Source organism: Diplotaxodon limnothrissa, linkage group LG3, assembly GCF_057381915.1.
Source record: "Diplotaxodon limnothrissa isolate DT_005_m linkage group LG3, D_limnothrissa_male_GT1.1, whole genome shotgun sequence".
Lineage (NCBI taxonomy): Eukaryota > Metazoa > Chordata > Actinopteri > Cichliformes > Cichlidae > Diplotaxodon > Diplotaxodon limnothrissa.
Window position 1 is genome coordinate 10,228,925 of NC_140598.1, and position 27,811 is coordinate 10,256,735.

General features: G+C 43.3%; 2 protein-coding genes across 2 annotated transcripts; both read left to right on the forward strand.

The window, feature by feature from the left end:
* Positions 1 to 14,133: 14,133 nt before the first annotated feature.
* On the forward strand, positions 14,134 to 15,626 carry LOC146634421 (uncharacterized). The gene is made up of 4 exons (XM_085377791.1): positions 14,134 to 14,301; positions 14,386 to 14,484; positions 14,639 to 14,737; positions 15,476 to 15,626. The coding sequence occupies exons 1-4, from the start codon at positions 14,213 to 14,215 to the stop codon at positions 15,624 to 15,626; spliced, it is 438 nt and encodes a 145-aa protein (XP_085233917.1). The 5' UTR covers positions 14,134 to 14,212.
* A 6,454-nt stretch (positions 15,627 to 22,080) lies between these two features.
* On the forward strand, positions 22,081 to 24,503 carry LOC146634422 (protein NLRC3-like). The gene is made up of 2 exons (XM_085377602.1): positions 22,081 to 23,741; positions 24,440 to 24,503. Exons 1-2 carry the CDS (start codon positions 22,150 to 22,152, stop codon positions 24,501 to 24,503), a joined length of 1,656 nt encoding a protein of 551 aa, XP_085233728.1. The 5' UTR covers positions 22,081 to 22,149.
* The last annotated feature ends 3,308 nt before the right edge of the window (positions 24,504 to 27,811 follow it).

Sequence of the window (27,811 nt, forward strand, 5' to 3'; positions counted from 1 at the left end):
ATTGAGCAGCAGTGTAAATCCAACTATTTTCACGGTTGTTGTGGTCGTGATCATTTTGTGATGCCACATCGAAAAGGCTCGGATGAGCTTTCCAAAGTTCTACAAGTTGTGTCTCCATCGCTTGTGTCCAGATCACACGCTGCACAGCCGTGCTGCTCCGTCTTTTTCACCGACGTTTACGTGTTTGCGCGTGAGCAGTGTGAGCGGCTGTGGTGACACCCTGACGAGCGAGAAATGTTTGTTCCCCTCAGAGAAAGAAAAAAAGGCTGCAAAAGTACAGGAGGAATGGGAAAAGGGAAACACCTGGCTGGAAAAGGTCACCATAACACCTATAAAGCGCACTGCACTGTGTGCCGGCGCACTTTTTCCATAGGCATGCTTCTAGTGGTGGGCACATGAAGAACATGAGGGGCGTGAAAGCTCGGGGAACCCTTAACCAATTTCTTGTCCACCAGGCCACGGCAGAAGCAGATATGGTATGTAAACACTGGTTTGTTTTTTAAACCCTCTGGTTAAGGTTAATATGGGCATGTGCAGTGAATATCAGCGCTATGTGGCCAGAAGTGTGATAATATAATTTATTTTGTGTAATAGACAACTGCAAGGATAGATGATTACAACAAATAGATCACTAATATATAAAAGTAATACATAGATGAATAATGATGATGAGTTATGATGCGTACTCAAGCGGGTTTACAAATGGGAGCAAAAGCTGAAATAATGCCTCTACTGAAGCCAATTGCACTAAATGCACTAAATGTGCACTGTTACAAGAATATTTTTCTTTCTATTGTTTTCTATTAATTTATATAATTTTAAATTAAGCAGGACAGAGTTCTTTTAAAGAAAGATTTACTTTTATTCTCAAAAGTTAAGCACACTGAAAAAAATGCAATAGGGTGGTTGTTGAATTTGCATAGAATTACTTCATATATCCAGCATGACTAATTTAAATTTCACATCTAAACATATTTTTGTCTTTTAATTTTCACATATTCTTTAAGAATATTCATTCTTTTAGAACAAATCATGTTGAAAAGAAACAAGTTAGTCGTGTTTTATCCTCAAGCTCCGCCCCCTGGAAAGGAAAAATCGGCTGCACTGTCCGCCATTTTTGTCTCTCGCTTTGGAAAATCTACTACCATCTGGAGTTTTACACTTGAAGGTAAATAAGATTTTAAAGCTAATACACCAGTGAGAAAGAGTGTAGACCCTTTATACATGTGGACTTTTACTGGGGTGTTGTTATTTTACAGGTATGTGGGCTGTTTATCGAAAACCATGAAAGGCTAATGTAAGGCTCCAGTTAGCTAATGGTAACCGAAATTATGCGATAAGCAAATTAGTAATTAACATATATAATGTGAGTTAATATTGTTTGTATATTCTTTCAGTCTAAATTAACAGACTATTACAAACTTGCATCGGTGTCTGTAGTAAGTGGTGGTACCTGCAGTGTCTTAACCATTAAACAAGCTAATGTAGGGCTGGGATATGACTAGTTTGTTGAAACGTGTCTGCTGCCAATGTGACTGCTCACACATGGTAACATTACCAGCACATAGCCACAGCCGCTATAAACATGCTGAAAGGTCAATCTAGCTTCTGTAGTCAGCAGCTGGAAGACTCAACACAGACCCAAGATTCAGTGTAACGGTTATCTAAATGTTGTGTGTCCTGTTTGTAAGCCCAGAAAAAGAAATTAAATAAAATGACGACCTTGAGCTTCAAGCTAATGTAAGCGTAATGCTATAGCATAAAGCGACTAATGCAATGATGAGGTTGTTAAATTAGTAAAAATACAGTAAATATATCCAACATGAATCATTTATATTTTTGGTCTAAACTGTAGTATCAGGTAAATGTTAAGTGGTAGGAACATCCATAACCTCAAATAACGGAACATAAACATAATTAAGTCTCACGCCTTTCACTTGTTTTAGAAGGATGTTCAGTCTTTTAAAACCAGTCATGTCAAAATAACAGAAAATAGTTATGCTTTCTGTTGAAACTCCCCCCCCCCCCGGGTGTGTTCTGCGAGGGAAAATTCACTGTGGCGGTCCGCCATTTTTTGTCTTCGCTTCGTTTACGTTTGGTACTGAGCTTTACTTTGTAGAGGTAAACTGAAAACTACATGTTTGAGAGGACACGAAGAGAACATCCATTAGATGGGGAAGTTTTTCTCATGAATTGCTGTTGTGCAACATAATGTAAAAAACAAGTCATTCCTTAAGTTAACTAACGATAATGCTAGCTTAAGCTGCGAGACAATATTATGTGCATTAGCTTTTTTTCAGTGTGTGCCCAGTCACATTCGCTTGTTTTTTCTCAGTGAATACAGACTAACAAACTTGTGTCCATTTAGTTAACTGGGGCCCGTTCTTCGTACGTCGCTTACTACATCCAAGATCAAATGACACATCCAAGACCAAACCATCGCGCTAACCGTGAGCTCGCTAATCCGGTTCCCCGAACACACCTGCTGTTGACGATTAGTACAGCTGGACGCAGTAATGTGACATCACTGGGTGTCGTAAAAGGGGCTACGCATCGATAGTAGAAACATTGATCGGCAACCCGCTGATTGGTCGGCGAAAATGTCGAAGGGGCGTGCTCGGTATTTTCCGGCAGCAGAGCAAGAACTCATGAGTGAGGGATTTCAAGAGTTTCAGAGTTTAATTAAAACGCAAGAGAACACTGCAAAGGCTGCAAAAGCAAGGAGAGAGGGCTGGCAGAAAGTTGCTGACAAATCAAACTCGTAGGTAATTTAATAATAATAATAATAATGGATTGGGTTTATATAGCGCTTTCCAAGGCACCCAAAGCACTTTACGATACCACTATTCATTCACTCCCACATTCACACACTGGTGGAGGCAGCTACGGTTGTAGCCAGGCTGCCATATCGCGCCATCGGCCCCTCTGGCCAACACCAGTAGGCGGTAGGGTAGATCTATCATATGACACTATATTGTCCAATATCATATGGCATTATATTATATTATAATATGTTATATTATATCCCCTTTCACATTAGAGCCACAACAGGACCCACAAGAACATGGGAACAAGTAAAAGTGGAATACAGGAGTATTCTGCAGAATGGTAATATTTATCTCTTAGATTGCTTTTCGTCTCTTGGCAAGGTAATACTGACCTGTAATACTCTGTTAGTTTGTTCATAACAGCAACCAAGAAAAGGGCAGAGGAAAAAAAGACAGGTGGTGGTCCTGCACCCCCTCGTCAACAAGTTGGTTAAGTAAATAATACCCTCACGGGAATATCGATATCTCTCAATGAGCACACTGTCGCGCTGAGCTAAAGGATCCTGTCTATCCCGCAATATACGCTGAATTCTGGGGACTCTCCTTATCAATCTTGCACCTTCCGCAATGGGTTGGTCGCGTATACGGACAGGACATGGCTGCGACAGGCTTCCCAAATCCACCTTCGCTTTTATAGCCGTGGTCTCTCATCTTGATTACACGAAGTAATTTACAATTACTACTCTGAAATATGAATTACATCTGTAATAATCACATACATGTAATAGAATGTTAATAGTACATTTCCCTTTTTTAGGAAATGACCTGTATGTATCTGTGTGACATCAATACAAGGATCAAGTGCTGCATTATCTTTAGTTACATTGATGTTATTTATTTATGGTGAAACAGTGGTGGAATATCGCTGTTGCTTTCGTATAAATGAAGCGGACATACCTGCATGGCCGCGATCTAATCCTGTTTACATAAAGTAAACCTGAGCAGGTTTACGCTTACGGCTCTGTTGCTATGACAGCAAGTCCCGGATGAGCTTCGGGGAACCGAACGATCCAAGATCACGCAAAATCGTCAACAATCAAATCCAGCTAACTTACTTAGCGAGGTACGAAGAACGGGCCCCTGGTTGTACCTAAAATGTTTTAGTTAAACAGTTAAATAAGCTAGTTTGCCATGGGGTGGGCTCTGTGTGTGTGTTGGTTGGGGGGGGGGGGGGGTCTTCACTAAAGTCGGTTTATTTAGGGCATGACACCAAATTGTTTTAACTGATTTATAGAGAGACTGAGAGGAGGGCTTAAAGAGATAAAAATAATGACAATATAAATATGTTAAATTTATTTTTTCTGTATCGATATATGGTGCTTATCCCTGCTGAAGGGCAGATTGGTGTTGCTTCAGAACAATTCTCTAGCACTGTTACGTAGAGGTGTTACAGTTAAGGTTTTAATAACATTATTTTATTTACTAGTGAAGATTTGCATATGTTATCTCACATTCTGTAAGGTAAATTTTCTGGAAAGGTCAAATTAACTAATTTAACTAAGTATTAATGAAAGACCTTGATGTGTATATGACAATAATAGATGTAGTTTCTGGGTCATTTGGCAGAACTGCAAAATGGCCCAGAAGGAGGCAACTGCTGTGGTTGCAAACAGGCTTTGGGTGGTATGGAAGTAAGGGCAACTATGGAACTGCTCAGCAACATGGGACCCATAGCTAATAAATAGTAATATGACATAAAATAACAACTTTGTGTGGATGTAACCTTGTGAGATTTGAGATTTTGGCAGCATTTTTATGTGACAACTTCTCTTTTTAGATAAATGCAGAGTTTAAGCGCATTACCACCATGCCACTGCAGTCCAGATTACTCTCGCAGATAGATGTGCTGACAAACTAATAAAGGTCTTGAAAAGTCGAGAAGGACAAATAGGAAGAAGACTTCAGAACATTCTGGAGCCCACGGCCCAGGTAAGAAAAAAATAAATTTGTGTATACACTTTAGGGAAAATAATAATTTTAACAAAAGGCTGCTTGTCACTCTATCCCAGGAGTATGTTGAAACTCACCTGGGATTTTCACAATTTACCATGGGTGCGTTTATTTTTCTTTTTTTTCTTTTACCTGCATTAGAACTGTGTGTGGAGTTCATAGTTGAACACCTCTCTATGCTCTGACAGTATTCTGCTTCTTTGCATGGAGATTTCACTTCATGCATTACCTTTTTAAGCATTCTGAGGACTCAAATCACATGCTGTAATGAATCCGTTTTTTGTTCACCTAATGTGTTAATGTTAACATTTTTTGGAATAGTGACACAGATTAAAATAAGATTTGGTATAATGTTCTTTGACCAGTGTTCTGTTTAATTAAATTTTGGAATTCTGCATTTTCTAGGCCACAGATGAAGCCATTATCCAACGATCTAATAAGGAAACAACCATGGGAATTTACATCAAAAAGTCAAGAGATGGCAATGGCAGCCTTGAGGACATCAGGATAGTCCTTGAAGGCCAGAGAGTCTGGCAGGATTTGGATAACTATACCCTAGCAGCTGAAATGCTGTTTGGACTAATGTACACTTTGAACCTCACCTACCCACTGGAAAAGTATACCTTTGAGATATTATAGAAACTGGTTATGGAGCTCAAAAGGAACAGCCTTTCAAAGAAGGCCCAGGTTTTCAGGACCAGACTGTACGATTGAACAGTTTTCCAGTTATGATGTGGGAACAACATGTTTACCTCTTCGAATATGTACCATCCTTTCTTTTAAGCCAGCACTGGTAAAGTTTCAGGACATAGTGAAACTTATTTTTCTGGCGCTTTTCAACTTGGGGCCTTTATTACTGCAGTTTTCACTTTTCAAGCCATGGCTCTTTAAAAAAAAAAAAAAAATTCAAACTTTGAATGTCCATTTTTCTCAATGGAAATGGTGCCTTCTATTGTTTTCTATTAATTTATATAATTTTAAATTAAGCAGGACAGAGTTCTTTTAAAGAAAGATTTACTTTTATTCTCAAAAGTTAAGCATGACAGGCTTCTGTTTAAGAAAGAGACCTGTTTTACTGTGTTAATGTTGTCATTTTGAGCTAAAAATAAATGGCCAAATGATCATTTGTTTCCCATGTGTTCATATCACAAAGAATATGCATCTACTTAAATCAAATTCAAGTCAAATGGTTAAAAAATAATTTCACACACAAAAAAAAAGAGCTAAAAAATTCACCACACTGGGAAGGGTGAAGACAACTGGGTTGCCCGGCCCTGGCCACGAGGTGCCCCTTATTTATTTCTCAGGGAGTTGGCAACCCTATGTCTTCGTGATCGAAGTAACTTGAACACAAACACAAACAAACAAAGAGGAAGACCGAACCGGAAGGAAAAGACTACAAGTCCCAGCATCCTCTGTGTTTAGGGAGGAGAAGTGAAAGTGAAAGTATTGAGCCTCCGTTGAGAGGAGAAGGAGGAGGAAGGTGGAGCTGAGGCAGGTGAGCAAAGGCATAGATTTTGCATGGACGGGAGGGACGTGTCCCCACCAATAATTTGATCTCTTCGAGAAAAGAAAAACAAACCTGATAGAAAGAAAGAAAAAAACAATCTGTCAACATCTCGTTCACCCAGCGGTGCAGAAAGAGTTAAATTACGTTCTCTACTGGAGTCCTACGTCATGTGACAAATATGGCCAATGTGATTGGCTGTGCCTTTCAGGGAGCTCTGTTTAGTAGTGATGTGCGATACCACTGATTTCCTTTCCGATCCGATACCAAGTAAAATTCAGGGTGGTATCGGTGATACTGATCCGATACAGATACTCTGTACAAAAACTTAATGTTTCATTGCATTTCATAATACAATATACACAGCAAATCCAGCATGTCCAAATTAACACTGTCGGATTTGATTTCAACACTATTAAAGTGTCTATATGGGTTCACACCAGAGAGTGTTAATTTAACTCTTTTTGGAGAGTTGGTACATTAACTCTGATTTAGTGTTAAACACCAAATCTGTCTGGAGTTGATAATTTAACACTTAGTGTTAAGAGTTTATATATTAACTCTCAAAGAGTATTTTAGTTTAACTACTTAAGAGTTATCTTCTAATTCATTCTAAAAAGCGGGAATTTTACTGTTCTGAACTTCTAGAAATTTCTTTTGGAAATAAACATTTACTAAAAAGATGCAATGGTTTTTGAAAAACATTTATTCTGAACTGTGCACCACAATTTCAAAACATTTTCTGAAAGATGTAACAGTGTACATGTTCTCACTTTCATTAGAATTTTGTTTATCAAAAGGTCTGACATGGTAAATGCAAATAACAGCATTCTCATCACTTATTTCTTCAATACAATATGCATGTCCTTCATTCATCCCTTTGTGGAACTTCAACGCACTTCTGCTCTCCCCCATATCCCATCTTCACAAGCATATCCTGTGCGGAGATTGAATAAAAATTAGTTGACACTAATTAATGGCACAAATAATCCAGTAATCAATTGCAGCACAGTAAAAAAAAAAAGGAATCCTCTTTGAGCCATTACTTGTGTAAAGTATTTTCCCAAAAGACAAGGACACAGGCAACAGGTAATACTGAACTAAATGTAAAACCTCAACCTTTTTCATTTTTACCTAAACCGTGTGCATAGAACTGGAGGGATCTAAATGCTAACGTAGAATCCAGTCAGGACGTCAGCTACTGCTGTTTGCTCGTTTGTTATGGTTTTTATGGGCGATCGTTTTCAGGCTTCAAGTAGCACCATTATACCAACGTTTCACATTCTAGACATTGTTTTAGGTGTATTTGACCAAAAGTTTGACTGAAAATTCACATGCAAGCTTTTTTTCAAGGCTGTGGTATTTGCCGCAAACAATACCTTTCAGCTAGCTAAAACAGAATGTTATGCTATCACCGAGCAACATGGCTAATGCCTTTCACACAGCTTCGTCTCAACTCCAAAGAGCCACAGAAGTAAAAGCTCATGATAATAATTGAAACAATCTTTGAAAGAATGACTTACCAAGCATGGCAAACAACTCAAATATGTAGAGCAAAATGTTCCGAAACGGCTTCACTTCAGCTTCGATTGGAGCCGTGCTGGGGGCGGAGTCTGTGAATTTACTCTGTTGGTGTCATAGCCCCTCTAGGAGTTCAGAGTTAAGAGGTCAAGAGTTAATGTTTCCATTGTAACACCTCCAGATTTGACATAGAAACACTCATTTTTAACACTCGATTTTAACTACTATCATTTTACACCTCAGAGTTACATTAAAAGAATGTGACTCTGCTTAGAGTAAAATTAACTCTACTTTTGCAAGAAGACTATTAACACCAAAAAATTTAACACTTTTGAATTTGCTGTGTATAATTGTATTATGTAATTGTAATAATAACATAACCATATTGCTTCATAATGATTAGAGGATATCAGACAACTTGTTTTTATTGCTTAATAATGCAGAATAATCGTATAGAAATAAAAAAAAACTGACATTGTGCGCTATTTGAGCATGTTGCCTGCCTGCAGCACTAAAGGACTCTGCGAGAGACGTCTGTCTCGCTCTAGCAGCACCTGTCCCTGTCCTCCTCTTCAGTTCACCTCAACATAAGCTTATCATATTCTGTGATGTGATTTACTCCGAGGTGTTTGACGAGGTCAGTGGTGTTGCCACAACACCTCACTGTCTTGCCACATATATCACAAACCGCGTCTGGGCTGTTTGTGGAGGTAAAACGCGTCCACACATGACTCTGTTTGCGCTCTGCCATTGTTGTGAGTGTGCACGCAATGGGCTGCGACACATTTATACAGCCGTATTTCGCATATGACTATGAAAGGCATAAGAGGAAGTAGTTCCTTCCAAATTAGACGATCCGAATGATATAGTTTCTTTCCACTGCGTTCATTTTAATGGAAAAACTACAAATTTACCCCAGAGTACTAAAATATGGATATTATAATATGAGAATCAATTCTAGAACATAAATTGCTGGTATCGGAAGAATCGATATTTCAGTATCGATCCGCACAGTTTTAGCAGCGGCAAGCCTGCGCTGCTAGGGCCTGCAAGGAGGAGAGGTGGGTGGCAGCAAAAAGGAAGAACCTGGATATAAGAAAGTGTTTTTCAAAGAAACCTGTAAGTTACTTAAAGTCAAGCTCACTCATAAAATGTGTCCATCACAATAACATTACAGGCTATGCTAGGCTTTGGCCCACATGGTAAATGGCCTGTATTTATATAGCGCTTTACTAGTCCCTAAGGACCCCAAAGCGCTTTACATATCCAGTCATCCACCCATTCACACACACATTCACACACTGGTGATTTCAAGCTACATTGTAGCCACAGCCACCCTGGGGCGCACTGACAGAGGCGAGGCTGACAGACACTGGCGCCACCGGGCCCTCTGACCACCACCAGTAGGCAACGGGTGAAGTGTCTTGCCAAAGGACACAACGACCGAGACTGTCCAAGCCGGGGCTCGAACCGGCAACCTTCCGATTACAAGGCGAACTCCCAACTCTTGAGCCACGATAGCCATTCATTAGACATCAGTCTAAAATTGTATGTAACCATGAATAACGTGTTTTGGAAACTAACTGCACAACAGGCAGCACTATTTGTTCTCTCAGTCTCTGAGCAGCATTTCTAATTTTGATTGAAACTGTCAGAGAAAACGGCAGCGTCGAGCGAGCCAGGATATTAGTTTACAGAGGCTGTTAAAATTATATGTCTGACGTTAAAATGCTGGTGACACAATAATTTCATCCTAATGGCACTGATATATTCATAGGGTTCATTTTTGAGACAAAATATAACGAGGTAGTCATGATTTTGCAAATAAATAAAAATAAAACCTTGTAGTGCAGTTTGCACAAATTGTTTTAAAAATGCACTCACCCTACAAACATTACTGACGAGTCAAGATCTGCACAAAGTGACAGAAACACTGAAGCAGCTCCACATTTTATTCTTATTGTCATGTATGTCCTATTTGTCAGGTGACAGAAGAACCAACACAAAGCTCAGAGAGTAATGGTGACACAAGATCACAGGTGAAAATAAAAAACTTGAAATAACCCGGTTGCACAAATATGCACACCCTTAAACTAATACTTTGTTGCAGCACCTTTGCCTTTTATCACTCTAATCAGTCTTTTTGGGTAGGAACCTATTAGCATGGCACATCTTGATGTGGAAATATTTGCTCACTCTTCTTTGCAAAATTCACATATAAAACTATGAATTGTAATTTTAAATGGTTTAAAAGCAGGTAGAATAGCATATGTAGGCAGGTATACTTCTCCTTTTTTATCAAGAAGCAAAGACAAAAAGGGGAACAAAAGAAACAGAGCAGGGTTCAGTGGTTGAATCATCCGTCCCCACCAATGCCAAAACCAAATCTACGCCTTTGCAGGTGAGTGTTAACATGAATATGTTTCTTCTTATGACATAAAATAATTCCACGCTGTTCGTGTCTGTGGGTGAAATGTGAGGCCGGTCGGCTCCTCTGAGCGCTGGTTTCCTGTAAGTAGAGAGGAAGTGAGTTTAGCTGAGCCTCCGTTTAGTGTGAGAGAGCAGGAGGAGAGTGAGGGCTGTGCTGAGGCAGGGTGAGTGTTAACACCGCTCTGACATTACTGTGTCTCTGTGGCGGGAACAACAGGCTCCGTCAGTGGAGGCAAAAATAATCAGACTTTGGTTTTTCAAAGGAAACAACTTTATGTCGGAAGTTCCCGCACGCTCATTGGATAACGATGTGTCAATCTCGAGCTATTAGCCAATGAGCGTGCGGATTCACAGAAAGACCCGCCTTTATCACGGGACTTTAAAAGCTACAATGGCGACAGAAACTCCGTGAGTGGAGTTCAGGGTGACGTTATGAAACTGTGACGTTTGAGCCACTTCCTGTTCTCAGTCCCAGCGTCCTGATCACCGAGGTTTCTGTTGCTCTGATATCTGATATTGATTATATTGGTAAACAGGCTGTAGCATAAACATCAAACACAGCTGAAGCAGTTTTTGGATGGTTGGCTTCAAATGATCCGTCGGTTTGAAAAGTAAAAACAATTTAAAATAGGTGAAGCTGATGCAGGGTGAGTGTTAACACCAGGACTTTAGAGGGAAGAAGAGTCACAGCATGTTGTTGACGCGTTGTTGTTCAATCGGGGGAGGCTCTCCGTTGAGGAGAAAAGCTTGAATTTGTTTGTATACGGATTATCCATTGTTTATTATTGCTCACCACAAACAACTATCTGATTGAATAGTTTTCTTATCAGATAGAGAAATAAAATGCGTCGCAAAATGTAAAAGCAAAATTTCCCCGCCTGGGCTGCCTTGCGCCTGATTGTTCTGTAAATAGTTTGAAATGGTTACATAAAAAGCGTCTGAGCCTTGGCTGCATTTTTAGGTAAATATAACTTTGTTGTCTGCAAAACTTTTGTGTATTTTAAAAAATGTACAATTTCTGTTTGCATTTCAAGTTATGAAAATGATTTGTTTAACATGCTTGTGGTTTTTACAGTCAAAAATATCACTTTCTACTCGTATTTTAAATTTTGTCTGAATTTAGATAAATTCTGCTGATACATTTTGTCAAAATGAGAAAATAACAGATTGGCAAGATAAACAGTTTTTAAATGTGAAATACAGAGGCCACATCAAAAGTAGTCAAAAACGGCCAATTACACCCTGGACACCAGCTTTCTGGAGTATTTGAAATAACGGTAATATGAGTGATCCATATAGTCACAAAGAATAGCCACTTGTTTCTGTGCTACCAAAGTTCCCCGGCTTTCATTCAAAATGTGTTTATGGTCAGCACCTGCACATTAAACTACTTAAACATTATAAATGTCTTTTCAAGCTCACACTGAGGCCTGTGGGGCACAATCAGCCACTGAGACAGTTCACACATTTATATGTGTTTGTATATGAATATTTCATACTTTAAGGCTGCCTGTTTATTTAAGGGAGATGAACAAAATACATTGGAATTGTACAAAATAATATCACAGATGACAAATTCAATAGATTTTAAGTAGATGCTTGTGCATTCTTAAAGTCTTATATGTTGAATTGAACTATTTGATCTGTTCAAAGCCTCCCAGTCAGTGCTGTTCTCCATGCCTGTCTGACTGTACATGTTATTAGCACAAACACTTTAAAGGTGATCCTTTAGGACTTCAGCAATAATACAGAGAGCAATGTAGTTAGCATTAAAACAGTTTTATTGGGAATTAACTTAAAAAACAAACAAATATCTGTCTCCTAATTCTTGTCACACAGGAAAGAAGCATCAATATCTGATGAGCAGACTTATTTCTTTCTTTTTTTGTTCACATTTTCACATCTTAATTTTTAAGTGAAATGGGCATTTAGAGTTTATACACTATGTATATAAGGTATTAGTACAGGTACTCGGGCATTTTGCCATAACACGGGCAGAAATATTGCCATTCAGTGCCTTCGTAACTTGAATTTTTCGTGAAATGGGGCATTCGTAAGTCGGGGTTCCACTGTATTTTTGTGTGGTGCGTTTTTTCTATTTCTTAGCAAAAGTTGAACAAAGGTATTTAAGTTCATGTAGGATGATTTGTTTTCATTTTCACATGGTCTTACTGAGGTAATGCGAATTGAAACATGCATTCTTTTTTTTTTTTTGGCGGGGGGGCTGATGTGCTGGAAAAGCTTGAAAAGGGACCTTGAAAGTGCTTAAAAAGTGCTTGAATTTGACCCTGAAAAAGGCGTAGGAGCCCTGCTCACGGCAAAGCGTGGGACAGACCCGCTCGCCTCGCAAGCAATTGAGCTGTTATTACCACCGACAAAGCGCATGTCCCGGTACACAGCTGCCATAACCCCCGCTGTACACTGACTTCATTTACTGAGGTTTTATTTCCTGATGTTCGTATGTGTCATACGTGTTCCAGTCACCAATTCTGAATTATAACTAACATTAAAAACATGTTTAAGGAGGAGAGAGAGCAAAAATATTCGATTAACAGCTGATGTTTGGGTTTTTGTTCAATAATCAGCGTGACCTGATAAACGCATAAAAGAAATAACGCTGGTGTTTCCGTCATGTAGTAACTGTTAGGTTTAACTGTACAAAGGTGGTTTCATCAGCGTAAGAGACTCAGCAGCAGATTATGACAGTTATACATTTGATGAATCACCAAATTAATAAACGCAAGAAACGATCAAACCTGTTCCGACAGTTTGAGTTTGTGTTCCCTCAGCTGCAGACTCGCTGCTGTTTAAATGTTTGAGAGCGAAGATGAGATAGAGAATCAGCAGCAAAGAGAACAGAGAAAATCCAAATCAGAGTTTTTCTCTGAATTAAAAGCAAGGAAACAACAATATATTCTACATGGTGAAACTGATGGTTTGTGGTGTTTGGGTCTGTGATAGGTTTGTAGCTTGAACCTATTCGCTGGAACATTGAAGACAATATAATTACACATCAAGCAAGACACGAAGTAGTAAGTTAAACTTAAAGAAATCCAGACGCTTTTCTTGGACTGTTGGTTTCAGTGTTGAGTCTCATTCACACACTCCCTCAGACTCTTCACACACACTGATTTGCTGACATAAACACACTCCTGTGTGCTTTCTTGGCTTCGCACACACACTGAGGACCATCTACAGACTGTGAGCTCCGTCTTCTTCGTCTTTGGAGCCGAACTCTGACAAAGTTAGGAACAAAACTTTCTCCAGCGTGTGAACTTTCCTCCTAGACTCAGTCTGAGCAGTCAGACCACATATTTCTAAAGCAGCACATGAAGGTGTGGCTCACACACACACAGGTGAAGGAAACAGCTGCAGTATTAAAAACTGCTTCACTGTCTACAAATATATGAACTGAATGTTTCTTTCAGGCTGTAAAAACCTTATTTATCCTCCATTACAGTCCTGCATTCAGAGCATTACTTCTGTTATATTAGTACATGTATTTTATTCTGATGAACACATGAAACTCTGAGCTGGATTGAATCCATTGAATCAGAGTCCAGGACTCAGACTAAACACACTGAATGTGTCCTGAGCTCGGCCGCTGTTCCACAGTAACTGCTGTCAGAGTCACTGTTACTGAGTTAGCTTAGCTAGCAGAGCAGCTAGCAGTTAGAGTATGAACTCTGTAAGCAGTCAGCTCGGTCCTGGACATGGTTACTGACATAAAGCTGCTCTCTGCAGCCATGTTTGACCTGCTGCTTTGTAGGACTACAGTAATGGAGGATTTGGAGGCTGAACTGGGCTCTGTGACACTTTTTGTAGTGAACTGATGAAAGCTGCGTCTCAGATGGATGTTAGTCCAACACATCAGACACGACCTCTGCAGCTCTCAGTTGATGTGCACATGAATGATTTGTGTTTCCTCTGCAGGTGAAGGTAGAAAGTGTGTGTGAGCTGATGTGAATTGAGCAGCATGGATCAGTGTGAGGACAGAGAGGAGGGAGTCCCTCCCTCTAAAAGCACTCTGTGTGGGGAACATGAGAGCCAGACCAAAGCTCAGAGGTGAGATGACCATCTCTAACTGTCCATGACTCTTCTCCATGTCACAGCTCAGCACTCACATCACTGCTCCATCATTATTCACAGGAACCAGCCTGGACCTCCACCCAGCTCTGTGTCCTCTAAGAGCAAACGGGTGAAGCATTTCTTTCGTAATTTAGGGCAAAAGAAGTCATCTGACGAAAAGTAAGTTCATGTCAGTATTAAAATGTTTGAAATTTTAATCAGCTTTTTACTATTTAACGATTTAAATAATATACTATTTACATAGTTTATACTTTTTATCTAATGTATTGGACACATTGGATGTGACACATGTTTCATGTTCACTTATTTTTAGCGTCAATCAGAAACCATCCAGCTCTGTGTCTTTACAGAGTGACCGGTCAAATCATCGAGGCATTGGTTTTAAATCCCAGCCTGTGTCTGCTGCAGAGAGGTGAGCTGTTAGTAACAAGAACTCTCTGATTTAAATGATTTTGATGTTTCCTGGTTTCTAAAATGCATCTCTGTAGCAGAGCAGTGTCTCCAAGGACACAGAGGCTCAGCTGTAACTGTCAGTTTATCTGGTTTAAGACACATTTGGACTCAATTGGCTGTTTTTAACTATGTATTTTAATCAGAGGTGTAAATTCAGACCTCACACATCTGGATCCTAAACTATGATACAAACAGCTGCTAGCAGTGGGTAGTTTGACTTTGATACGCTGCTCTAGAAAGCAAACAAAGGTTTGTGCAGCTCCTCTTCAGAAAAGTGTTCAGAGAGCAGCTGCTGTATTAGACAAAGGCTCGTCGTGTGAGCCCAGATGTGTGTAACAGCTGGATGAAGGAGAACCATCATAGTCGCGTCTCCATCCCGCCTTTATTAATGAACTTCCTGTTGCTTGCAGATGACAGGAACACAAAGTGTTTGTGCCACTTGATGCTGCAGGATTTGTTAACGTGTCCATGATGGTAACATCTCCTCGTCTAACTGCAAACACATGAGCGCTCCTAATGGCAGCTATCACAGCCACAGAGGCAGACTGTGTCTCACTGTTGCATTCAGGGACATTTGTTTTCCTGTAAAAAGCTGAACTCTAATGGGTCCAAAGGTCAACCTCCAGAGTTCAGTGGTGAACCTGTACCAACGAGGTCAGAGACCTGTGATGACTCCTTTACATGTTTGTGTCTGCAGAGGTCAGAGGTCACAGTTTGCAGGATCCAGCAGTCCGTCGGTGAGGAGTGACTGGTCCAAACATCAACCTCCAAACTTCAGTGCTGAACCTGGACCAACGAGGTCAGAGAACTATGATGACTCCTTTACATGTTTGTGTTTTCCTGGATAAATATGACCAAAGATTCATTAAAAAGATAAAAATATTAGACTGTCCTGTAGCGCTGTGTGGCAGGCAGAATTGGACCAAAACACAACAGGATGAAGTCAAAAAGGCAGCTTTTGTTAGGATGCCTGGGTCGTTGACCCAGGGTTTTTGAGTTTATTATATTATTTATACTTTCTAGTTTTTGGTTTCTTTGAGTTCTGTCTTATGGCTTATGTCTCTGTCTTCTTTAGTTGCTCTGTCTCCCCTATCACCTGCATCGCCTTGTCTAGTTCACGTCTATGTGTATCTTAAGTTCCTATATCCCCGTGTTCAGTCAGTGTTTGTGTCTGCACTGTTCCCACGTCTCTGTTCCCTCTGTTACAGTGCGTGCGAGTCTGTGTCTTTGTTCAGTCTGTGTTATGTGTTTCCTGTTTTACTTTGAAGGTTTCTGTCTTATCTCGGTGTGTTCAGTTTACGCTTCTTTGGTCTCGTCAGTTCTGATTTGCCCCAGCTGTGTTTCCCTCCTGTTACTCATTCCCTGATTGCTCCCTCTGTGTATTTAAGCCCTGTGTTTCTCTGTGTCTGTGTCGCGATCTACCATTTTCCTAGCTGTGTGTTCTGTCATTCCTCCAGTTTAAGTTTGTTTTGAGTTTTTTCAGTTATGTTATATTTTTGAGTACCTAATTAAAGCCTTTTTGAGTTCACGTCTGTCTCCGGAGTCTGCACCTTGGGTCCTATTCCTGCCTGCACACAGCCACACCTAACAGAAGATCGCGACCAGAACATGGACCCTGCAGACTCTTTTTCCTCTGAGTTCTACGGCGAGATGGAGCGGATGGTGAGCCTGCTCGACCGCATCGCCCTGTCCCCGGATTTAAGGACCATGGCAGTGGGGCTGAGTGGAGGCCATCATTCGGCAATATCCCCGGCTTAGCCAGTTTGCTAAGGACACTGAGTTGGGGAACACCATAACTGCCTGGAGAGAGCAGGTCAGGGCTGGTGAGCTTGCTCTCTCCCTCACTACATCTTCCCCACCGCTGCCGCAGGACAACGCACACTCTGCCTCATCGCCACTGCAGGCTTCCTCCCCTTCCTCACGCCAGCCGGGACCTTGTTCGCCTGTCCGTTCGCCTGCCTTTTTTCTGGCGGCTGTGTGGTCGGAGGATGAGGAGGAGGTCTCCGTTTCTCCACTGGTTCCTGTTTCCTCGTCTAAAAGGAAGTGACGCCACCGTCGCTCCTCTCCTCTGTAATCTGTTCAGCCACCTGTCTCCGCTGGAGGGTCCGAGGGGCCCGTTCAGCCTCACGCCTCGTCAGCTGGAGGGCCCGAGGAGCCCGTTCAGCCTCACGCCTCGTCAGCTGGAGGGCCCGAGGAGCCCGTTCAGCCTCACGCCTCGTCAGCTGGAGGGCCCGAGGAGCCCGTTCAGCCTCACGCCTCGTCAGCTGGAGGGCCCGAGGAGCCCGTTCAGCCTCACGCCTCGTCAGCTGGAGGGCCCGAGGAGCCCGTTCAGCCTCGTCAGCTGGAGGGCCCGAGGAGCCCTGGAGGGCCCGAGGAGCCCGTTCAGCCTCGTCAGCTGGAGGGCCCGAGGAGCCCTGGAGGGCCCGAGGAGCCCGTTCAGCCTCGTCAGCTGGAGGGCCCGAGGAGCCCTGGAGGGCCCGAGGAGCCCGTTCAGCCTCGTCAGCTGGAGGGCCCGAGGAGCCCTGGAGGGCCCGAGGAGCCCGTTCAGCCTCGTCAGCTGGAGGGCCCGAGGAGCCCTGGAGGGCCCGAGGAGCCCGTTCAGCCTCACGCCACGTCAGCTGGAGGGCCCGCTGGAGGAATCGCTTCAGCCGTCTCTTCCTGCTGGAGGATCCGAGGGGCCAGTTCAGCCTCCTGTTTCCGCTGGAGGATCCGAGGAACCGCTTCAGCCACCTGTCTCCGCTGGAGGGTCCGAGGGGCCCGTTCAGCCACCTGTCTCCGCTGGAGGGTCCGAGGGGCCCGTTCAGCCACCTGTCTCCGCTGGAGGGTCCGAGGGGCCCGTTCAGCCACCTGTCTCCGCTGGAGGGTCCGAGGGGCCCGTTCAGCCACCTGTCTCCGCTGGAGGGTCCGAGGGGCCCGTTCAGCCTCTTGCCTCGTCAGCTGGGGGTCCTGGAGGACCCAGCCAGCACGTCCCAGTTTCTGCTGATGGTTCTGGCGAGGCCGTTCAGCCACCACCGGCTCCACCGCCTGGTCCGGCCTCCGAGTCTGCAGCTCCGCCTGGTCCGGCCCCGGCCTCTGCAGCTCCGCCTGGTCCAGTCTCCGAGTGTTCAGCTTTGTCTGCTCCTGAGGTCTCCAATCTGTCTGTTCCTGCACGTCCCGACCGGCCTGCACGTCCTGTCTGGCCGATGACTGGACGTCGTTGCCGTCATGGACAGCTCTCTGTACTACGCCGCCGTCATGGACGGCCCCCTGAACTACGTCGCCACCAGTGCCTCCCGCCCGGCCGGCCTCCTGATCTGCTCGGTCGCCGTCGGTGCCTCCCGCCCGGCCGGCCTCCTGACCTGTTTTCTGGGCTCTTGGACCATCAGCCTCCGGGCCGCCCCCCTGACCTACCCGGGTTTGGACTGTTGTGCCGTCAGCCTCTGGGCCGGCCCCCTGAACTTTTTTGAGACTATTGCCTGGGCCTCTGTGCCTTTCATGAGCTCTTTTGTTTGTTTGCTTTTGGACTTTGCCCGGGCCTTGGTGCTGTTGTTTTGGACTTTGTTCCTGTTTTTTGTTCTGTTGCTTTCCGGGATCCAGTGTTTGCACTTTTTTTTTTTTTTTGTTTTGTTGTTTCTGGCTCCTTGTTTGGTTTGTTTTCGAGCCCTCCATCCTGTTTCCCCCGCCGCCCACCCTGGTTGCGTTGTTTTTCGTTTTGATGTTTTGGTTTGGGCTGTCTGGAAGCCAGCCCTTAAGGGGGGGGGGGGGGGGGGTACTGTTAGGATGCCTGGGTCGTTGACCCAGGGTTTTTGAGTTTATTATATTATTTATACTTTCTAGTTTTTTGGTTTCTTTGAGTTCTGTCTTATGGCTTATGTCTCTGTCTTCTTTAGTTGCTCTTTCTCCCCTGTCACCTGCATCCCCTTGTCTAGTTCACGTCTATGTGTATCTTAAGTTCCTATATCCCCGTGTTCAGTCAGTGTTTGTGTCTGCCCTGTTCCCACGTCTCTGTTCCCTTTGTAGTGCCTGCATGTGAGTCTGTGTCTTTGTTCAGTCTGTGTTATGTGTTTCCTGTTTTACTTTGAAGGTTTCTGTCTTATCTCGGTGTGTTCAGTTTACGCTTCTTTGGTCTCGTCAGTTCTGATTTGCCCCAGCTGTGTTTGTTTTGAGTTTTTTCAGTTATGTTATATTTTTGAGTACCTAATTAAAGCCTTTTTGAGTTCACGTCTGTCTCCGGAGTCTGCACCTTGGGTCCTATTCCTGCCTGCACACAGCCACACCTAACAGCTTTATTTCAGCTGTGAATATGCAAACAGCAGAAATAAGGAAACATAACTGTAGGTTTGCAGTGAATGAAGCCTCAGCTCGACGCTCCACTTTGTCCCTCTTTTCCTTCTCCAAACAGCCACATCAGGAGTCTTTGATGGAGTTTAAAAATATTTAATTACAAATGTCCAAAGATACCTGAATCAACAGTTATTAAAGCTAAAATAGTTCACAGGGTTTGGACTTTGTCAGGTGACGAGAGAACATCAAAGTGTTTTTTATCTTAAACAGTATTTTTATGACTTCAGTTGCTCTCACAGCCCTGTTTGTTATTTTACCAGAGCTCTTATGTTTCACTCAGTGCTCCCACCAAACACCTTGGAGGACACAGTGTGATTTAGATTTCATTGCTGTAAACACCAGTCACACAAGCTAACCCATGGAGGCAGCAGCAGGCTTTGTGTTTGGTAAAGTCTGTTGGTTTAAACTAAGAGAGTTTAGTTTGTTAGCACAAAGAGCTGTCAGCTAAAGCCCCGAATGCACTTTGAATACAGACGAACTGAGAAAAACACTTTAAATACAGCAAACACTCAAACTGAAAACAAGTTTTTCTGCTGGTCATCCACAGCAGTACATTTAGCATTCATGCTAGCAGCAGGCTATGGCTGTCCACTGAGCACCAACACAGGTAGGAGTGAGCAGTGATGAAGCAGGACTGTGGGCAAGTTTGAGCTACAATCCTATTGGCTTCTCAGTTTCTCCAAAGAAAAGGGGAAAAATTCTTGGTGTTGTGAAGATGTGAGTTGGTCTTGTTGTCGTGGGGCTGGAAGGATGCTGGCAGTGAGAGGCTTTTCATACAGTGTTCAGTAGCAGAATGAGAAGAAAGCCACTGCACATGAAACAAGGTGCTCGTAGAGTTTGTTTACTGTGTTTGTGCCACAATGTCAGATCAGTTGTAGATTCACATGCAGACTTGTCCAGTGAAACCAGTGCAAGTACTGCAGTACAGAGCAAAGACTAAGCAAGCCAGGAGAGCTCTCCAACTTTCTGAAAGTATCAGGATATTTGAGTGATAAGAAAAAGTGGATCATGCAACAATGTCCCTCAGCACACAAAACAGTCAAAGCAGACTAAATATAATGTTTTAGAAAGGCCGATCAAACACTTACAGGGACCTGAAGAGAGAGAAACCAACAAAATGTCATGGCTAACAAAGGAACTCAAGCACAGACTGAGTTCTGACAAACAAATCAGAATCAGACTCAGAAAGGGTTTTCTTGCCAAATGTTGGGCAGGTTTACAACATTAGGAAATTGCTGCGGTGCTTCAGTGCAAACATACTGTCATAAATTACGCTTAAATAGACATGAAAATAAAAATAAGAATAAGAATTAAAAGTGCTAAGTAGATAGGTATATACATGAGTGCAGGTGGTGATCAGTGCCAAACATGGAATGATGCATTGAACACAGCGTAGGGTCATGTGTTAGGGGTGGGAACAGTCATACGGTTATTGTTCATGTGTCCGACAGCAGAGGGGAAGAAACTGTTCTTATGGCGAGAGGTTCTGGTGCGAATGGACCGGAGCCTCCTGCCTGAGGGGAGCAGGTCAAACAGACTGTGTCCAGGGTGAGAAGGGTCAGCTGAGATCCGAGCTGCACGCCCCAGTGTCCTGGAGGTGACAGTTTATTTACCAAAGGGGTGAACCACAGTGCTCTATATATGTACAGTGAGTTGGGGAGGGGGTCCAGGGCTCCAGGGAAAAGAGGGAAGGGAGTCCACACTCACTCCTCTTCAGTCACTCTTGTCCTGCTCTCCACTCACACAGCCACACACGGGAGTCACAGGTAAGCGTCTGTAACCAGGTCCGGGGAAATATATACTCAAGTATACACAAAGTTAACCCAACTGGTGAATTTAGAGAGAAATTTCTTAGCAAGGAGCTGAGATCATGAACACAGGAGGGTCAATGTCCCAGCGACAAACTGCTCCATGCCGCAGCGTTAAATGGTTACCGGTAAGCCCAGGTGAATCAGCAACAGGTGGTGTAATCATCATAACTGTGTGGACCAAGAGCGAGAGGCCATTACAAGCTCCACCCAGGCAGGCAAAACGCTAGCAGGAGAGAGCAAAACATAAAACCTGAAAAGCCATCATGAGCCAGCCAGAGAGACACAGAGTTTTATACTAGAAGAGAAACCTGCTCATCTTCATCATGTTTGTTTAAATAGAGAAAATCAGAAGTCTCTGTGTGTCAGACCACGGCTCTACACGGACACTTCTAAGCTGCTTCAGAGTGAACTGACCCAGATAAGCTGCACACAGCAGCTGTAAAACAGTGAAAGTCATAACTGTCTCTCTGATGGAAAGCTTTTATTGTGAAGTCAGGAAGTCTGCAGGAAGTGTTGAGTTTGTATTCATCACTCAGTGTTTAATGAGACAGGCAGACAGGAAGAGCAGCTCATTAGTGTTGATGACATCAAAGGAACTGTGAGGAACTGCAGTTTGGTCAAATCTGGATATTTTTCACTGACAGTAAATGTTTTTAGTGATAAAGAAATGTGTTCACAGAGAGAGGAGGAGGAAGAGGAGTGGTGTTTGTGAGGAGGAGCAGCTGTCCTGCTGTGCTTTGTGTCAGGACATCCTGAAGGATCCAGTCTCTACCAGCTGTGGACACTGGTTCTGCAGACAGTGCATCTCCTCATACTGGGACCAGTCTGCTTCATCAGGAGACTCCTCCTGTCCCCAGTGTAGAGAAAGATCCAGAAGCAGAGCTGGACTGCAGACAGCCAGTCAGAGCAGCTGTGTACAAAGTAAGACTGAACATCTGTCTGCTGATGGACTCATTTCTGAAAACTGGACTTCTTGTGTTGTTCAGACATTGAAGAGTTTTCTTTCTCTTTAGTCTCATTGTTTTTCTTTCTTTCAGCAGATGTTGGTCTGCAGGAGGTTTTAGATGAACATAAGATCAGTCTGAGGAGGAGATGTGAACGTGTGACTGAAGGAAGTGATGAAACAGGAAGTAGAACCCTCCTCAACACCATCTACACTGAGCTCTACATCACAGAGGGACAGAGTGAAGAGGTTCATACCCAACATGAGGTGAGGCAGCTGGAGACAGCTTCCAAGATGGACGCCCTCCATGACGCTCCAATCAGGTGCCAGGACATCTTTAAAGCCTTACCTGACCAACAGAGACCCATCAGAGTGGTTCTGACCAACGGCGTGGCTGGTGTTGGAAAAACCTTCTCAGTGCAGAAGTTCACTCTGGACTGGGCAGAGGGCTTGGAGAACCAACATGTCAGTGTGGTGGTTCTGCTTTCATTCAGGGAGCTGAACCTGATCAGAGATGAGCAGTACAGTCTTCTGGAGCTGCTCCATGTTTTCCATCCAACATTACAGAAGGTCACAGCAGAGAAGCTGGCTGTCTCTCAGCTTTTGTTCATCTTTGACGGCCTGGATGAAAGCAGACTTTCATTGGATTTCACCAACAGGAAGCTGCTGTCTGATGTCACACAGAAGTCATCAGTCAGCCAGCTGCTGACAAACCTCATCCAGGGGAATCTGCTTCCCTCGGCTCTCGTCTGGATAACTTCCCGACCTGCAGCAGCCAATCAGATCCCTCCTACATGTGTTGACAGGCTAACAGAAGTACGAGGCTTCACTGACGCCCAGAAGGAGGAGTACTTCAGGAGGAGATTCAGTGATGAAGAGCTGTCCAGCAGAATCATCTCCCACATGAAGACATCCAGGAGCCTCCACATCATGTGTAGAATCCCAGTCTTCTGCTGGATCACTGCTACAGTTCTGGAGCACATGTTGACTACAGAGCAGAGAGGAGAGCTGCCCAAGACCCTGACTGACATGTACTCACACTTCCTGCTGGTTCAGACAAAGAGGAAGAAGAACAAGTACCATGAGGGACGTGAGACGAGTCCACAGGAGCTGACGAAGGCTGACAGGGAAGTTCTTCTGAAGCTGGGGAGGCTGGCGTTTGAACATCTGGAGAAAGGAAACATCATGTTCTACCAAGAAGACCTGGAGCAGTGTGGTCTGGATGTGACAGAGGCCTCGGTGTACTCAGGAGTTTGTACAGAGATCTTCAAAAGAGAGTGTGTGATCTTCCAGAAACCAGTCTACTGCTTTGTTCATCTGAGCATTCAGGAGTTTCTGGCTGCAGTCTACATGTTCCACTGTCACACCAACAGGAAGACAGAGGTGCTGAAGAACTTCTTGGGACAAAAATACAACGAGTCCTCACTGGATGATTTCCTTAAACGAGCCATGGAGAAATCCCTCCAGAGTAAAAATGGCCACCTGGACCTGTTTGTTCGCTTCCTTCATGGCCTCTGTCTGGAGTCCAACCAGAGACTCTTAGTAGGTCTGCTGGGTCAGACAGAGATCAGTCCAGGAACCATCCAGAGAGTCATCAACAACCTGAAGGAGATGAACAGTGATGGAATCTCTCCTGACAGAAGCATCAACATCTTCCACTGTCTGATGGAGATGAACCACCTCTCATTATTTCAGGAGATCCAAGAGTTCCTGAAGTCAGAGAACAGATCAGAGAAGGAACTCTCTGACATCCAGTGCTCAGCTCTGGCCTTCATGCTGCAGATGTCAGAGGAGGTTCTGGATGAGTTGGACCTGCTGAAGTACAACACATCAGACTGGGGACGACAGAGACTGATTCCAGCTGTGAGGAACTGCAGAAAGGCTGGGTGAGTCCAGATGTGATCATTAACATCATTGATCAGTGTAGGTTAGTAGTTTAATGTTGAAAATAAAATCAGATTGTAACCACAAAGTGTTTGTGTCCGTACGCTGCAACCTTCCACACCATTCCTTTATTGTACAGACTCAGCAGCAGCTCCATGGATCCCAAATCCAAGAGTGGAGAACAGATTTGAAGTGTGTCACATGCAGTCACAGCTGTTTCCACCATGTTTCCACTGATATTAATCCTGTTCAATGACACGTTTCATTTCAGTGAATATGTTCTTTAGGACGTCCACTGACATGTTTAAGTGTCCTGCTGGAAATCACTCAAATCATCCATGAAATCCATGAAAAATCCTTTTAGTGTTTCTAACTTCACCCTCTGTCCTCTCTCTCTCTCCATCCTCCTCACTGCTTCTTTCACTGATAATCACACAAACATCGTATTCAGCTACAAAATAACACAATAACATCATCTGATGATCATTATTATAAGAGCAGGATCCATATTTGATATCAGAGTAACACACTGCTTGGTTATGTGCAGTCATCATCAGTGACTGTGGGTCAAACAGAAGCTCTCTGATTGGTTGCTGACCTTGGTCACCTGTCCACTCTCACCTGTTTGTGTTTGCTCTCTCTTTGCTGTCTCCATCCTCTCTCTCCTTTCTCTCCCTCTCTGTCTTTGTACGTCACTCAGGTCCAATGGAAACAGTGACATTTACAAACCAATCAAAGACAAACGGATCCATGTCAGGTTATAACAATATTCAAAGTGAATACAGGCTGCTGATGGACATAGACGGGGAACATCATTTTGACTTGCTGTCACCTGGATCTGGACTCATAAACACTGAAGCCCTGAACAGGAATACAAATCATTTTCTGCCAACTAGCGACACACCAGCAGATAATGGCTCAGAAAGCTAAAATGAGCCAATCATTTCTGTGTTTAGTTCCCCTGAAATCAGATCTGATATCAGCAGCTCTGAGTTCATTCATCATTATTGTCCAGTGATGAGATTTCTGCTCCGTTTGGTAACAGTCAGCAGGTTTTTCCTGCGTGTGGACGTGAACAGTCGTACCTGACAGCAGGTAGCAAACAGAGATCCTCTTTCCAGCTGGAACTCTTCACTGAGCTGAACTCATTCAAAATGTTCTGGAGTCAAAACATGAAATAGTCCAAATGTGTGTCTTCACTCTGACTCTGGATCAGATCTCAGTGACAGACTGTGGACAATATGGAAGCCTAAATGTGACACCATCTTCCTCCTTCATCTGCAGATTAAAGCCAAACAAAGATTCTCATTAAAAGTCTGCAGGTCTGAGAGAGACTCAATCGTTGTGTCATGTCAAACACAGTAAGAGGAGCTGAAGCACAGATGTGAAGAGCAGATTCATCAGATTATGACCTCACTCTGTTTTGTCTTCATATACATTCAGTCTGTGTTTATAATGCAGATTTTCTGCTTTTATAATAACACATTTTATATTTTCTATCATCACAGACTGACTCAGTGTGGACTCTCAGAGTCTCACTGTGAAGTTGTGGCCTCAGCTCTGAAGTCCAACCCCTCCCATCTGACAGAGCTGGACATGAGTTGGAACAAGCTACAGGATTCAGATGTGAAGCTTCTGTGTGCTGGACTGGAGAGTCCAAACTGTCGACTGGAGACTCTGAGGTGAGTTCACTGACTGCGGCTGTTGTAGTTTTTCTATATTTCATGTCTTTGATTGATGTTTGAAACTTTCTTTAGTTCCTAAATGTTCAGGATGTGTCTGAAGACAAATGTGAAGAAGTTTGAGTGCTTTCAGAAATGTTGTCTTTCCAAACGCTGAACAACAGTTTTTCCTTTTGGCTCCAAACAGAAGTGACAGACTTGAGCAGGGTTCATTTAAAGGCTGACAGAAGTGGAGTGGTGACGGGGAGATGTTTGACAGGACAGTGTTTCAGCCTCCACAGGTTCATGTTGTGCTCCATCAGTCAGTGAAGATGAAGTCAGTGCTGATGAGGCTGTAGAGTGTGTGAGGGATGTGAATGAGGATGATGAAGATCTGATGATAGCAGATAAAAACAGGCTGCAGAGACTTTGAGCCATACAGGGCACACAGTGTGTGTACAGAACAGCTGAAATCATTATGGAGGCCTCACTGGGATATGGAAGCATCACAGTACAGCTTCAGTGAAGCATTAAAGTCTCTGATATGAGATGAGAAATGAAGCAGCCAGAGCTTTTTCATGAGTGGAAATCCACTGTGACTGTGAGCTGCTGCTACAGCCTCCAGATTAGCCAGCAGCTCATCCTGCTCAACATTTTCTCACCAACTTTAATGGAAGTGTGATGTTTTCAGCTGGAGTGATGGTCAGGGTGGCCTCCCTCTCCTCTTCTTCTCCTCTTCCTCTTTCATTTGTAAAGCCACTTCTGCTGCTTTCATTCATTTGGAAGTCCTGTAGCTGAGTTTGGGAGAGACTAACAGCCTCGGCAGCAGAGGGGAGAAAGGCTGTAACACCACCACTTTACTCTGTTCTACCTGTCACATCATTTTATCAGGAAACAAATATGCTCATGTTTTTACTATGTTTGTCTTGAAGATGTAAGAAGATCACATGGTGCTTTTTATTATTGTGTTGGTTTGTTTCCTGTCTCTTGGATGGAGCCCAGCTGTGCGTGGCCCCTGGGCCTGTGGTCAGAGTGTGTGCTGGATAATCCGGCCCAGGATGAGGCCAAACTGACATGGGATGAAATGTCTGTCACATAATTGAGCTTAGTGTAGTTTCATTTCTGCACAATTTAAAAACAACCAAAACTTTGTTCTGTCTTTTCTATGTTATACTGTAGACTTTCTTTGATACTGTGTCCAAAAGGAGCAGCTTTTACTTTGAAGGGGAGGCATCTCTGTTTCCTCTTCAGGTTGGATGATGGAAGCAAATGAGTGTGTGATGTTCTTTCAGTGTTGCACTTTGCAGACGGTCCCTGAGCACTGGTCTCACAGCCAGCTACACATAGAGACCAGTGTTGTTAGTCCAGGTCAGAAGATGACTTGTTGGAATGAAAATGAGCTTGTAGTTTGTCTGCTTTAATAATGTGACTGGAAAAAGGTGTTGGACTTCAAATATGTCCATTTCTTTCACACTTCACCTTTAAAAGTGAAGCCTTGTGGTTCCTGGAAGGAAAAACACGACTTTTTCAAGTCTTTGTCCTGTTTTTATGAGAAATGTACGACTTTAATGTGAAACATTCAGAGTTTTTTCTCTTGTTGTGTTTGTTTGAAGCTGCTTCCTGTTGGCTTCAGCTGTTTGGAGTTTCCATTTTCTAAACTTCTACATTCTGAACCTTCTTCAGCTCTGAACAGATGATGAAACACTGAATGATTTCAAGCTCACACTTTGTCTAATAAACTTACATCTTTCATTCTTTATACAGACTGAGGGACTGTGGTTTGTCAGAGATCAGCTGTGATTATCTGGCAGCAGCACTGAAGTCCAACCCCTCCCATCTGAGACAGCTGGACCTGAGCTACAACAACAAGCTGCAGGATTCAGGAGTGAAGCATCTGTGTGGTTTCCTGGAGAGTCCAGGATGTGGACTTGAAACTCTGGGGTCAGTCAGCATGTTTTAGTTGTGCTGAGATGAATATGATGAATGATGATGAATATGTATAAAAACAAAGCTGACACTGTGAGACTTGATCAGAGGTGTGATCATCACAGCAGAGGCCTTTGTGTCAAAGTCACTGAGGATCAAATTGAAACACATGAAGCAGATTTTCCTGTTCTGGCTTTTTATAGCAGATAACCTTCAAAATATTCTGCAGTCCATCAAAAACTGAAGCAAACCATGAATCAACATGTGAACATGAGCTGATGCTGCTGACAGGAAGCAAAGTTACAGAGGTTTGATTAAAGACACAGCTGAGAGTTTGTTATCTGTCATCATTTTAAAAGGTTTAAATTTCTTCAGTATTGAACAGCAGAAATGAGGCTTTGTTTTGGGAGGCCGACAGCAGTGAACACAACAGCAGACTGGTGCGTAATAAGCAGTGAATAATGCAGGAAACAGATTTTTGAAGG

Coding starts and splice junctions, on each gene's coding strand:
- LOC146634421 (XM_085377791.1), top strand. CDS start 14,213: ATGGATCAGTGTGAGGACAGAGAGGAGGGAGTCCCTCCCTCTAAAAGC. Junction 14,302..14,385: donor AGCCAGACCAAAGCTCAGAG/GTGAGATGACCA, acceptor CATTATTCACAG/GAACCAGCCTGGACCTCCAC. Junction 14,738..15,475: donor CCTGTGTCTGCTGCAGAGAG/GTGAGCTGTTAG, acceptor TTGTGTCTGCAG/AGGTCAGAGGTCACAGTTTG.
- LOC146634422 (XM_085377602.1), top strand. CDS start 22,150: ATGGACGCCCTCCATGACGCTCCAATCAGGTGCCAGGACATCTTTAAA. Junction 23,742..24,439: donor AGGAACTGCAGAAAGGCTGG/GTGAGTCCAGAT, acceptor TACGTCACTCAG/GTCCAATGGAAACAGTGACA.